At 41.3% G+C, this 15,392-nt stretch overlaps 1 protein-coding gene across 3 annotated transcripts in view; it reads right to left on the reverse strand.

The window, feature by feature from the left end:
- Positions 1-551: 551 nt before the first annotated feature.
- LYPLAL1 (lysophospholipase like 1) overlaps positions 552-15,392 on the reverse strand; it is a 37,961-nt gene continuing 23,120 nt past the window's right edge. For all 3 annotated transcript variants that reach the window (XM_043543639.1, XM_007064767.4, XM_037895710.1), the window contains 2 exons: positions 1,381-1,496; positions 552-806 (listed from right to left, as the gene is read on the reverse strand). In XM_043543639.1, the coding sequence (XP_043399574.1) occupies positions 567-806; positions 1,381-1,496 (356 nt within the window). In that variant the 3' untranslated portion in view covers positions 552-566. The remainder of the gene's footprint in view (positions 807-1,380; positions 1,497-15,392) is intronic.

The raw sequence follows: 15,392 nt of genomic DNA on the forward strand, positions 1-15,392 counted from the left end.
CAGTATTGATAAGTGAGTTCTTGCCAGACAGGATGCTGTTTCCTTTTACATTTTCTAGGCACTTCCCTTTCTCTGGAGGTGATAGGCATTATCAGGACAGGACTGTATTCCTAACAGCCCAATAGCACCTTCTTTCAATGTGACTAGTTTGGAATGTGAGGATGTGACCGGTCGCTTCCTAGCTTATGGCTGCCTCTGCTGCTTAGCCAAAGGCCTTAGCCTAAGCACAGGGCCTCAGACTGTCACAGTAAGAGAAGGCCCTTACACCAGCAGACAGTGATTTTGATTCTCTCTTTTATACCTCTAGAACTAGCCAAGTGATAAGAATACACCTAAATTCTTAAAGTACAAGCCTTTGCAGACAGGCCTGAATATCTATATCCTAACAGGGTAGACCAAAGTGCACTAGGGAACTAGTGAGGCAGCAGGATCCTCACGGACACTTAGTGCGTGGCAAGCTGGGTTGTATATTTACCTCACACTAGCCTGTTGTGCATTAACTGTTAATGTAGGCAAGCCCTTGCTATACATAAACATGTTATTTTGAAAGATTAAGTTAATTTCATTTATTCATTTGACATTGCTGTCTCCACAGGCAATTTCTTTACAATCCAGGAGCTCAATTTTTCCAGTTCAGTTTTGTGTAACTCATGATTAAGATTTGGAAAACTATGAAAAGATGTTGCTACTCCCAATGATTTTAACATCTTGTTGGTCTCTTCACCCCACGAGTGCAGAACTAACTCATCAGCTGTTCCATGACACTGAAATAATTCAGGAAGGACACTTTCATTTTTCTGTAAAGCCTAGATGGGGGAAGAAAAAGAGTTCAAATATGGATTTTAGAAGATGCAAATGTTGATATATGAAAACTTTATATATGGAATTCCAATGTGCTAAACAAACTCCATTTACAACTGCAAAAAGCTACATGCAGCGTTTGATCCTGCTCCACGTAACATGAACAGAAAGATTCATGTTGACCTGAATACAGCAGAATGGAGCCCGTGACCTTTATAATCTGCTAGACATTCTCAAATAATAGGTACAATAATTAAAGATGCCATGTAACTAAACAAATAATTTGATTGTCTAATGTTCCATCACACACTTGGCATACTTTGCACAGTGTAATAGCAGCGAGACTGCAAAAGTAAGCAAATAAACAATGTGTAAAGATAAAAGTAGTTTTCAAGCCTTTATTCCCTGATATTTTGCTTACCAATGTTCTCAGTGCAGAACATTCCCTGCAGTTAATGACCACCTGGAGCTAATCAATTCCACTCCCCAGGAATTTTTACCTAATTATCAATTTATCTTTTTAGGTGGAATTTGTATGCGCTCTAAAAGGTATTTGTAAAAAGACTGGCATTCACTCACCTGGTAAACAGCAGATGTCTTATTGAGAAAGCTAGAAAGAGCAAAGACTCCAGCCACATCTTGATGATACCTGTACGCTAAATGCATTGCCATGCCACCTCCCATTGAAAAGCCTCCTAAAACATTACCAAAAAAAAAAAAAAAAAAAAAGAAAAGGACACTGGGATTTAGTTATGTCTTGCTAATCTAACATCTGACTTGATTATTTTCAGAGTATTTTAGATTTTGGAAAAATATCATACATATAATATTTTATATTATATATATAAAAACAAACTAAGATTCAGTTAGAAAGCTGGAGAGCTAAAAAGAGGAGGAAAAATTTATAAACCAGAATGGTACTATTTCATAATCCTCTAATTTAATGGTCTCCACCAGCTGTTTGGATATTGTAGATGTGTGTTTTATAGACAATACAAAGCAGAATTCCATGATGTGGGTAGGGCTGTCACCTCCAGTTCTTCAGGTGACTTTTCATACTTTGTCAGTCTAGCACTCATGAAGGATGACAGCATATCACCATCACTGTACATAATCAGTATTCATACCACTGGACCACCATGCCAGGCAGACTGAGATCCTCTCTTTTTTCGCAGGAGAGATATGGCATGGGCGGTGCAGCTGGACAAGCGGAAACACTTCCCCACAAATGTGCCCTACCCCTGTTCTAATAGATCACTTTGAAGGGTAAGAGAATGGATTACTCTCTCTACCCAGGGTCTACCTTCTGGGAACAATAACTAGGCTGCCACCAGCATTTTTTTTTTTTTTTTTTTTTGAAGATGACAGATACTTGCCTGTTAGGAAACGGACTCTGTGACCATCACATTACTTTCCATGTACACAATGTAGACGGTATTTTATTATTGTATCCCGCTAATAGAGGACATTAGAAGTGAAGCACTTAGGTGGCATGACTGTCCTGTTGAAATCTCTCCCAGTGCACAGACATCAGCTAACAGAGAATGGTTATGACTTATGCTTAATTAGAACAGTACTTTTACACAGTTCACTTATTTGGTGGTGCATTTGGTTTTCACCAAGTAGTTTGGTGCTAAAAGTAGATGTGAAATTCTGAGTTCTGGACTTTTTAAACACAAAACGTGCTGAATATAGATTAGAGGAAAAAGAAATACAGATGAAATACAGTATGATTTTGACTGGGGCTTTTAAAGGCAGAATGGCAGGTTGATGTCATAGTCCATCCACTGGGTTGACCCAGTTCCACTCTACTTCTGCCCTGAACAGCATTTACACAAAGCTGCTAGCATGGAAGGTCTGTAAAGACACTGCACTGAGCATAAACATAACTCTGCACTGTGTAATTTAGGTACTGTGGGCTTGACTTGGCCACGTGTTATGATAGTGTATCCCAAGCCACAGGGCAGAAAAATCTGTCTGGGGGTAAGAGCAGCAATCGTGACAGATGATTACAGGCAACCAGTGCTATATCAAAAGTGTGAGGCCCTAGCAAGGGGAAAGGAAACAGCCAACATGCCAGGGGATGCACAGATAGGTGGGGGCACGGGTGGGGGAGACCAGAACGCAACTTAAAACTGCACCTTGTACCACCCCAGCTGAAACCCCCAGGAGAAAACCAGTGCAAATACTGCTTGGTCTTCTCCAGCAGGAAATTTCCTTTTGGGCACAGGATTTCCCACAGCTGTTTATCACACAAAATGCTAAAGTTCAAAGGGAAAACCAAGAACTCAAAAGACCACCACAGAAAAATCCACCACAGATCATGGGGTGGGGGGGAAGACACACACACACACACACACACACACACAGAGAGAGAGAGAGAGAGAGAGAGAGAGACAGAGAGAGAGAGAGAGAGAGAGAGAGAGAGAGAGAGAGAGAGAGAGAGAGAGACACACACACACACACACACACACACACACTCTCTCTCTCTCAATATTTAGATAAAGTGTTGTTACAACTACCCAAAACTCACTTCTGTAAAACAGCAATGTCTTGGCTGAAGTGTGCTTTATTCTCTCTTGTGAGATCCAACTGCTTCTCACCCACTTCCGCATGCCACCCAGGCATGCCATCTTCCAAACTCATAAAAATAGTGTATTACATTCCAAAAGGTTATTGTATGTGTTTATATCCATACATATAAATACACACACTATACACAGATATACATTGTCCATATGTAAATGTAAGCACATTTTTATGTTTTAATCTAGACAAATGTGTGCATTGAAAACCCATTACTAGTTTGTAAATGATTTAATCTAAAATTTTGCACCCGGTTAGTCACACTCTGGCAAGACTATCTGCAATTACTCACCAGCAGTCTTTGACAATGCAATCACCTTCTGTGTAGAAGAATATTAGGTAATGGTGCTTTCATGTGGCTCATACTACTATGAGAAAATTTAATACAAAGGGCTAGTTCTTTGAATTCAGTTTTCCATGGGAAAATCTGCACTTTATCACTCAATACCACAGTAGCGTCTGGGTAAATACTATATAGTAAATGCTTCGCAGACAGTGATTTCAACGAGTATTTATACATGAAGGCAAAATATTATGATTCCAAAAGGATAATATTTCAATGTACGTCTAAGTTTGACATAATACATAAAACACATGTTCACTCAAGGAGTTATTTTTTAAAAGACTAGAAATATTAAAATGAAACAAAAAACAAAATATACACATTGTTACAGAAAATAAGATCTCATAACCAACACAACTTACAAGATACACAGACGAAAACTACATAAAAGTTTAAGTACTAATTTATCTCAGGAGAAGGAAAGACAGCATGGAACATGCAAGACTTACAACATTACTAACCAGATTCTGTTGTGAGTATCCATCAAGATCAACGATGCAAGTTCAGATGTTTTAATCTTAGACATGCAGACCACTCCACTCCCAAAGAGTGCATGGAGTGCCATTAAAATATTAGAATTTGCCAATAGGTTCCACACAGAAAATATCAGCAAGTATCACAGATTTTCCCTTATAACTGTAATTCGAGAGATCTGCGGTTAGTGCTTTGTAACAGTTAGTAAATGTTGGCTTTATAATGGATTCTGCTGCATATCAAGAACATCAAAAAGCAATATGCTCCCCTGTGGCCCTGATACAGCAAAGCACTTAACTGTGTGCCCTAACTTTAAGCATACAAGTAATCCTATTGACATCAAAGGGGTGACTCACTAGGGATGTAAAATGTAAACAGGCTAACCGATAAGCATGAGTCATATCGGTAAGCATTTAATTCCGGTTAGCATTTAAACTCTGCTGCGGAACTCTACTGCCGGCGCCCCCATGCCCAGGGCTCTGCGCAGGGCCAGCAGCCGGGACCCCAGGGCCGGCAATGGAGCCTAATGGTTAAACATTTAACCAGTACAATTTTAATAGTTTAAAGGTTTACTTTTCTAAAATGCTATTTACATCCCTTTGACGCACATTTTTAAAATAGGCAACCACCTATTAGGCCCCAATTCAACAAGCCTTCTCCAAAACAAGCACCTGAGATCCTACACCAAAACCTGCTCTGATGGGGCTGAAGTCTGCTTCCATAATAGGTCCGCCACCCATATGTGTCCTCTCTGAAAGTCAACCACTATTAACAGAGAAGGATGTGGATAAAGTGAAATTTTAGGACACACTGCCCATGTGGAGGAAACTGCTTGTCCTTGAAATAGCTAGTTGTGAGCTTTCAGCTGAAATCAGAACCCATCACATCCTCACTTTCCAAATAAAGAACTTGAATCAAGGTTGAGCTCTGCATGTGTGATACCCATGTTAAAAATGAGAGATTTAAGGCAGGCTGTTCTCTAGAATTTCAGGTGCAGTATAGAGTAACTCAATCACTCAAGTACACGGTGACATAACATGGGAGGAGCAGGCAGAGACTGTGCTTCCCATAAGTATTTTATTACCTCTCAAGGAAGATTAAATCCCAACAACTGCTGCCATGTTTCAGTGGCAAGTAAATAAATTCTTTCATATACAGTTTATAAAAGGGCTTTAGGATTTTTCATAATGAGATGTTCTGTCTACATGTAAGATCTTCAGACTCAATTCCCCTTAAACTTTTAAATTTCAGTGAGGCTACTCCAAATGGACACCTGAGAGATGAGAATCAGAACCATATGTGAAGCAAAATCTGTTGCTTCAACCACTATGCTTAAACCCAGGAATTGACCAGTTTGCTTACTATAATACTTCAGTTATATTCATTTCTTTGCATTACTCACAACCCACTATTCACTCATCAAACAATGGTTTGGGTCTCAAATCTATAAATGAATGCTTAATTTCGTGACCCAGAATGAAGGACGTTTTACCAAAGGTCTCTCTTAGAAGTGCCCTGTATACCAGCCAGCATGTTAACAGTTTATCTTCTGATGTCCCTTGTTACATTGTGTTTGATTTCCTATCTCTGACTTCAAAATGTTCAGTTCTTTGTCTTAGAAAGTGGAAGAATATATTTTTCTCAGTCATGCAGACTGCACCGCATAATGGGCTCTAGTTTTGTCTCACTAATGGTTTTCTGAAATCAGAGACTAGAAAATGTACTAGTACATTTGTTGTAGAAAATAATCTTAGATTTACAGTAGAACGGACAGGTGGCCAGTTAGGTTTTTCCATCTAGCTTTAACATGTTCAAAGCCACTTGCCTAGAAACTATTCTACAGACCCATAGACCCATACTGGGTCAGACGATTGGCCCATCTACACCAGTATCCTGCCTTCTAACAGTGGCCAATGCCAAGTGCTTCAGAGGGAATGAACATAACAGGTAATCATCAAGTCATCCATCCCTCTGAATATTAGGAAGCGTTCCCTAATATTCAACTTAAACACTCCCTTTATTTCACCAAGTTACTCCAAATTTAGCACCATAAATAATTCTGCCCTTACTCCTTGATGTTTCAGTGCTCTGCAGCGCTAAAGCCTAGATTCTTCTCTCTCTCGCTGGTGTAAATCATGAGTTGCTTCCCTGAGTCATAATCACGCACTGGTGTAACTCCCTTTTATCTAAGTGAGAGGAGAACCAGGCCCTTAATCATCACTTAGCCAAATTATACATATTCAGCTTTTTAGAATCTTTCCTCATTAGTCAGGCCCTTCTCTGATAATTTTTCTGGCTCTTCCCTGAATTTCTTCAAGTTTATCAATATATCTCTGACAATGAGGTGGCCAGAAATGAACATAATATTCCATATGTAGTACACCAGCACAGCATGAGGAGAGACAATTACCTTCTTGCCCATTTTACTGCCATGATGCACTGTATATTCAGGTCTAATTTTCTATCCACTCTTTCAGCATTACTGATACCTGGATTTATCCTTGCCATTGAATATCTGAGTTTAGGATAATTATTACTCAGAAGTATTAGCTTGTATTTTTCCAAACTGACTCTCATTTTGTTATTTTCTCCTCATCTTTCTGCCATCTCTAGGGGCGATTTGGGCAATTTCTCTTTCCCCACTGGTGAATGCAACAAAATATCCTAATAAGTGACCTGCAAAGAGACTCATGTGCTCTTTACTTCCTTCTTTCAAATCAGTATTTCCATAAGCATAAACACACTACAGTATCCCACCTAGACAATTCCCCCAACCTGTTACAGTTTGCCTTGAGTGGAACAGAAAATATCAAGTAAGCACTAAGTACAAAGGCATATAATGAGCGTGTGGCCACTAGCTGAACTGCAATAGTGCGTGCGGCAGAAGAGAAAGTGCCTTGACAAGACAACATAACAATAGCCTATTATTGTACATATGAACAATTACTGTGCGCCAGAACTAATGAGGCATACGATTGAATATTACAACAGTGGATGAATGTTAACGGGATAGCACATTTTCTTTATCTACATCATACAAAGAACTTCATGAACATAACTGTCTTTTGTCAGTTCTTCAGGGCAAGGACTTGTTTACCTGTAAAGCACTGCTACATAACTCCCACGCCTATCCCCTAGCAATACTGAAATGTACAGTTTAGAATGCACCACAGTTCTGTCCTCTTTGCTGTTCAGTAATTTCTTAATGCCTTTACAAGAATAAAGGCAGCTTCCTTTTAGTAGCCAGACACTTTCTCTTTTTACAAATTGGGAGCATGAATAAATTTGCTGTCCAGTTTTCTCTCCTGACAAAACACTCAAGCAACATGACATGTTTTCATCGAACAGCTAAGTGGTACAAGTTCTACATTTTTATTGTAAAAGTGATACTTTTTTGCTGTATGTATTGTTTCATGTTGGAACTCAAAGAAATTTTGCCACATTTTCACTTGATATGAAAAACACATTTTCATAAGACTACAATTTTTGAAGTTCACTGGCAGAAAAGTAAAGACCAGCAAGAAAATGTCCATTTGTCTTTTACCTGATTATCTTATTACAACTATGGTTTAACCCCTATTTCTGTATGCCTTTATGAAGATGAGACCACAGATGTGGTACTGGGAAGATATCTGTCAAACATAACATTAATTTCTTACTGCTGGTGACCAGTCCACACAGACAGACCTCTGCAACCATTTACTTCAGTGGGGAGGTGCATGGGTGTAGGGATCTGCTCTCATTGATCAGGATTGCGGGTCAGCTTTGTAACAGTTAATTAAATGTGCTTTTGCTGATATAGCTTATACCAGTTCCCCAGATGAAATAAGCTGTACTGGAAAAAGAACTTTTTCCCCCCAGTATAACTGCATTTGCACCTGAGCTTTTACTGGTATAAAAGTGTTATTAAAAACAATCCCAACACCACCTGCCTGCACTGCACATTGTTATATCAAGCAAATGTTTCTAACATAGACCTGGCCTAGCACATGGGAATGGCCTGCAACTATAAAAAGAAATTTTTCTCCTAACAGGAATTTTAAACAGTGGAACAATATTGCCAAGGGAGGTTTTTGAGGCCTTACTTGACAGATTAGATTAAAACCTCCATTTATTTCCACCTTGCCAGCCCCATGCACCAACTTTGCTCCCTATGAGTCTCCAAGCCTCCCTCACAACCCCACATTTTAAAATCTGTACCTCACTCACATCTTGTACCTTTTTCCATGAAGCTTTATCACTTGTGAGGTTGTCTCCCTCCTCGTAAGCATCAAACCATCTTTGCTCTTTTCAGCTCCCTCCTAAAAAAGGGACCTCTTATTCTGGGTTGCCTTTCAGAGATGATCCACCAAGGGTAACTAACACAATGTCAAGCTTGAACCGTCATCTAGTATGTCAGTACCATATTAGGTTTATTGCAGGAGTGGGTGGGTGAGATTCTGTGGCCTGCATTGTGCAGGAGGTCAGACTAGATGATCATAATGGTCCCTTCTGACCTTAATATCTATGAGTTTATGAGTCTATTTTGTGTCTTTCATTTTGGCCCTACTCTCAAAGACATATGAGCATGAATAATTCCATTTCAACTGGGCTACATTTGAAGGATCAGGATTTACATGCAGAAGAGTTTATCTTCATGTAAATCTCTATGAACCTGAGCACCCACGTGGCACTAAAATAAAATTAAAACAAACAATAGTAAGAGCTGGTTGAAATATTTTGAAAATATATTAAAAAATTGACATTTGTGTAATTTCACACACACACACACACACACACACACACACACACACACTTCTTTTTAAGCCAGCACTAATAATAAAACATTAGTATACAGAATAATGTTGCATGCGAACTGCAAGATGACCCAGAAGGTTTTTTCCAATCCTAGCATCAATGATTGCATGAGTTTATGGAAATGCTCCAACAATGGGACACTGACAGGTACATGGCAAGCTGGTGATCCAAATGCTAGAACAGATTCAGGATTGCTTATCATCATCTGGTTGGTGGTGCCCAAGTATTATGAAATCCATATTCTACTTGCTCAAAGCAACACTGACAAATTTGAGAATTGGTCTGAATTCAACATGATGAAATTCAATAAAGGTAAGTGCAAAGTACTACATTTAGGAAGGGGAAAAAAATCAAACGCATAACTACAAAATGGGAAATAACTAGTGAAAAGGATCTGAGGGTCACAGTGGATCACAAATTTGAATATGAATCAACAGTGTGATGCGGTTGTGAAAAAGGTACTGGGATGTATTATATTAACTGGAGTGTTGTATGAAAGACATGGGAAGTAATTATTTTGCTCTACTTGGCACTGGTGAGGCCTCAGTTGGAGTACCATGTCCAATTGCGGGCACCACACTTCAGGAAAGACATGGACAAACTGCAGAGAGTCCAGAGGAAAACAACAAAAATTATCAGAGGTTTAGAAAAGCTGACCTATTAAAAAAACGGGGCATGTTTAGTCCTGCGAAAAAAATACTGAGGGGGAATCTGGTCTCAGTCTTCAAATACGTTAAGGGCTGTTTGAAAGAGGACTGTCATCACTTGTTTCCCATGTCCACTGAAAACAGGACAACAAGTAATGGACTTAATCTGTAGCAAGGGAGATTTAGGTTAGATATCAGAAAAAACTGTCTAACTATAAGAGTAGTTAAGCTCTGAAATAGACTTCCAAGGGAAGTAGCAGAATCCCCATCATTAAAAGTTTTAAAGAACAATTTGGACAAACACCTTTCAGGGATGGTCTATGATGCCCATTATATGTGATCAATAATAAATACATATTTTAAAAAATTAGTTGCACTATAAAGACATGAACATGGCTGAACTGAGTAACTGCTGATTTTATTGCTGTAACCCTTGTCCTTCCCTACTCCAACCTTTCCCTACTGTTTGCTAAGCCTGGTCCCTGTCCCACGCATATCTAACTTAGACAGGATGACCAGGTGTCAGGTTTCCGATCCTGGCAGCTCTGGTCAGCACCACTGACCGGGCCATTGACTATCCGGTTGGCAGTGCCGTGCAGGGAACCGCAGCCAATGGGAACTGCGGGGGCGGCGCCTGTGGACGGGGCAGCACCCAGAACCGCCTGGCTGCACCTCTGTATAGGAGCTGGAGGGGGGATGTGCCGCTGCTTCTGGGAGCTGCTTAAGGTAAGTGCCGCCCAGAGCCTGCACCCCTGACCCCCTCCCACTCTCCAAACCCCTCAATCCCAGCCCAAAACACCGTCCTGCACCCCAAATCCCTCATCCCCAGCCCCACCCCAGAGTCTGCACCCCCAGCCAGAGCCCTCACTCCCCCCCATGCCCCAACCCCCGCCCCAGTCCAGAGCCCACTCCCACACTCCGAACCCCTCAGCCCCAGCCCGGAGTGCCCTCCTGCATCCCAAATCCCTCATCCCCAGCCCCAAATCAGAGCCCACATCCCAACCCCCTGCCTCAGCCCAGAGCCCCCCCCCACACCCTGAACCCTCATTTCTGGCCCCACCCAGGAACCTGCACCCCCAGCCCAGAATCTGTACCTCCTCCCACACCCCAGCCTCCTGCCTCAGCCCAGAGCCCCCTCCCGCCTCAGCCCAGAGCCCCCTCCCATACTCCGAACCCCTCAGCTCCACCCCCACAGTCCCCTCCAAACCCCTCATCCCTGGCCACACCCCCAGCTGGAGCCCTCACCCTCCTCCTACACCCCAGCCCCCAATAAGCGAGTGAGTGAGGGGGAGATGGAGTGGGCGAGGCATGGACAGGGCCTCAGGAGGGGAAAGAGAGTTCGGTTTTGTGCGAGTAGGAAGTTGGCAATCCGAAACTCAGAATGCAAATCTTTCAAGACCTATGACTTTCTGTGTGTACTGTAAAACAACTAGCAGAGTTTGGGTGCTGTAAAAATAAAACAATCAGCAAAGACAAAGAAATTGAAGTATATGATCTTGTGGCAGACATTATTAGTTACTTCCATCCACTGCTGGCACGTCCGTTTGACATTTCTCCTGTTCACGCAGATAGGATGAAGGAAGATGAGAAGAATAGGAATGGATGGGAATAGGACCAGTGGCAAATATAAAAGCTGAGTCACATTTTGGGGTGAAGGTTTTTGTAAGGTGCTGTGCACACACACACACACACACACACAAAATTCTACTTCATCTTCACATTCAGATACTACAGGAATGGGGCAGTAGCACATGACCATAAATTTACCTCTGGAGAGCTCTGTAGTAAGTGTCCTTACATGAAAGACAACATACTTCATCTTCCAATAATTACAAAAGATGCAAGAGGAGAGAACTTGGAGGCTGGAGACATAAAAAGCCATGGCTGTAGGTGAAGTTGTTTGCCCAGCATGTTTTAATGATTTATTGTTGATTTTTCATCTCTCAGTACTTACAATGCCTTCTTTCTCTGGGATGTCTAGTGCCAAGATATTTCTTCCCCCATCCCATTTTCACACATACTGAGAGGGATGACTATGCCAATATTTACAAGAGATGCAACCCTTTCATGTTACTTCCACCATGGTCCAGTAGCTATGTAAGAAGTCTAGCAATAAACAAAAAAGTGGTTGTGTCTCTCATGTTATTGTTATAGTACAAGGGGTCAGGAATCATGCATGTGTTTTTTGGCACATGATCAAGTCTACAGGACTGTTATTGAAAGTTTATTTTCACTGGCTGCTTATACAAGTGACTACAGGTGGCAAAGACCAACGTGCTTGGATCAGCATTTCTGTGGTATACAGAAAGTGACCTGTAAAACTAGGAAAGTAGTAGTAAATCAAAGGTGGCGGAGAGAGAAAGAGGGAAAAGTCAGTTTTTGCTTAGGTATCCAAACATCATAACTGAACGTTAGAGCAGGCTTCAACATTAATTGACACCTCGTTTTTAAATCCAAGGATCTTTTTGAAATTCACACAGAACCAGAGTGCTTGTACTACAGTGGTGGGTGTAGTATAAAAACCTAGATATGAACAGAATAAAAATTATTCTCAAGTGTTCTAAAATGTCAGCATGATTTGCATATTTTAGGATCTGCCTAATTTGGCATAAACACAGAAGTTTATAACATAAAAACAGTCAAATTTGACATTTTTTTTTTTTTTACATTTTAACATTCCTTTGTATCTTTAATATCCATATAATTCTACTTCTAAGGTTATTTTTAACCAGTAACAGCAAGACCCAACAATAACAAATCAATGTATGCACACAACAAAGGAGAGGGGGGCATTTGGCAAGAAAATGTCTTCCATTTTCAAGTTCTGGATTGGGTTATTACTACACAACAACTGAATAAATCCTCTCTTTTTTTTAAACTTATGAAAAAATTCCTTGATTGTGCTCTTTAAGTTGGAAATCTTGTTACCTTTGTAAGACTTTCTATGATTCCTTGAGAACAACTTCTGAAAACTTTTTCTTAAGGAATAAGAACTATGGGCTGTATACGGCCTTCAGTCAGTGCATGGAACTCCCACAGAACTTGCAGCACACTTTACATCACGTATCAAAAGACGTATGTATTTAAAACTGTTAAACTTAGACTGTATATTTGAAAATGAGGATGTGATAATATTAAGGAGGCTGTTCTTCTGATGTATAGGAATTAGATTGAGTTGAAGGGGGAGGAGTGGCAGTACACCACTCAGGTTCCACCTTCAAGGCAGGAGCAGCTGGATGCTTCCTTTAAAATGATCAGTAGTGAAATGGTTAACAGTGTTGGTCATTAAGCTGTCATCATTAGGTGTCATGAGAATTAACTGTGTTATTGAGATGAATGGTTTAGGCCACAATTCTTTAAGGAACAAATGCTCCTATTGCATCAACAAACCCCAACCCTGTGTAAGACTTGAATCAGAATAGGAAAGATAGTCACCCATGATAAAAATGTTAGGTTCTCCCTTTCCATTCCTGGAGTTCCTGTCTCATTTATCCTCCTATCTTTTAGACTGTTCTCCTATCCCACTCTCCGTAGCTGTCAGCTACCACCCACTTTCTGTCCTAATTTTTACACCTGGCTCTCCCTCCCCTCACAATCTCTGACCCTCATGCTCAACCTGCAACTTCCACACTGACATGCCATCTTACCCCTCATCCTCCTTTGACCTTCACCACTGAATTAAACCCCACTCACTAAAATGTCTACTCCCTCAACTTTGCTTTTGGAAAACACTGCTTCTCTGTTCCTTCAACATCAGTGTTCCCACACCTTGACTATCACTCATCTCCTTTAGCCGCTATGCTACTTTCAGCCCATTGCCATTGCGGCTTATCTGCCATTTTAAGTCTCACTCTCTCCTTCATTGACTCAGTTGTCTAATCCCTCTACTCCTCCTTTCCACAGAACAATGTCCCACATGGCTCACCACCACCATTCAATTTCCCTACATCTGCGCCACTGAACATGTCTGAAGAAAGTCTCCTGAATAACAATGGCTTCCTCAACTATAAGCTTGTTCTCTTTGACTTCCTTGTCAAACAGCACTCTACCTCCCCCCACGTCATATCCATGAACCAGCTGCCTGTTCACCACCAGATCCACTCTTAAAATGCTTTCCCTCCTCCAGGTAGAATGTTGCTGGCATTTTCAAAGAGATGACTGACAAGGGCTGATGTGACGTCCCACTTCCTTCTCCTCCTCCCATCACCCTTTATCCCGTCACTGATGTTCCTCACCTGCTCTCCTCTCCAATCCCTCTACCTGCCGCATGACACCATCTTCTCCCACCATATGACCTCCCTTGCCCCTACCCTCCTTTGAATTTTCCCTTAATCTCTCATTCTCATCGGGTTCCTTCTCCTCACAATATAAACACACCACAGTCTCTCCCATATTCAAAAAAATTCCAGGTCCTGCATCTCTCTCTCTCCCCAACTACTTCCCAATCTCCTCCCTACAAGCCTGGCACCTTGGTGCAGAGGGACTGTATAGATGCTCTAGATTGGCTGATTAAGCCATAGCATAAAAACACCTTGTTGCCCAAAAGTTACACACACAAAAGGCACCATGCAAGGTGCCTTTACAAAATACACCGTTTTCTGTGTCAATGGAAGTCTATGGCCAACAGTTTAACAATAAAGTCACCTTACACTGGTCCAGATCCATGTTATAACCATTCTTTCCTTACAGAAACTCAAAGCCTGATTCTCTGCTGCCTCTCACATCTGTGCAGAGGGAGTGTACAACCCTACCACTTTGATTTAGCAGTGCTTTAACTCCCTTTTGCACAGGTGTAAATGATACCATGTACCTACATGACCGTGGTGAATAAGAGCTTGTGCCCCAGTTTTTCCGCACCCACATTCTCATCACCCTTATGTACATATTTGCACTTATTTGGTATGATGCTGGACTACTGATTCAGTCCTTATTTCATTATTTGTCATCGTAATGTCTAGAAGCCCCAACTGACTCATAGACTCATAGATATTAAGGTCAGAAGGGACCGTTATGATCATCTAGTCTGACCTCCAGCACAATGCAAGCCACAGAATCTCACCCACCCACTCCTGCAATAAACCTCTCACCTATGTCTGAGCTACTGAAATCCTCAAATCATGGTTTAAAGACTTCAAGGTGCAGATCAGGGTCCTATTGTGCTAGGCACAGGACATGCCCATAGCAAGAAAACCTCTCTCAAAGACCTTGCGATCTACATAGACAAGACAGACAAAAGGTGGGAGAAAAGACAATTTTCCTCAATTTAAAGATAGAGAATTTAAACACAGAGGCTGGAATTTTCAAAAGAGACTAAGGGATGGAGACAACTAACCTCAATTACTCCCTTAGAAGATTTCCCAGATTTAAAGTGTGTCTCAGACCCTGAAATCTCACTACTTTTATTTTCCCGAGGTCAGATGGAAAATCTAACAGTAGAATAAGTGTGTATGTGGAACATCTCCACCCCACTCCAGAAAAAAGCACCTGCTCTTCTTTAGCTGTCTCCAGGCCTGCAGGTATAACACAGGAAAGCCAGATCAAAGAGACTGTGCAGACAGCCATTCAAAACAATGAATTCTGCAGCCAGGGCAATGAGCCACCAAGGAAAAATAAACAGTGACCTTCAAAGAGCAACACAGAGTTGGGCCAAGAAATATGCAGGCTGAATGGTCCTGGCTCCACCGCTCAGGAGCTCAACGGCAAGAGTCAATTGGCCATGACGTCAGAAGTTCCCACATTAGAAG

The sequence above is a fragment of the Chelonia mydas genome, chromosome 3 (genome assembly GCF_015237465.2).
Source record: "Chelonia mydas isolate rCheMyd1 chromosome 3, rCheMyd1.pri.v2, whole genome shotgun sequence".
Taxonomy (NCBI): domain Eukaryota; kingdom Metazoa; phylum Chordata; order Testudines; family Cheloniidae; genus Chelonia; species Chelonia mydas.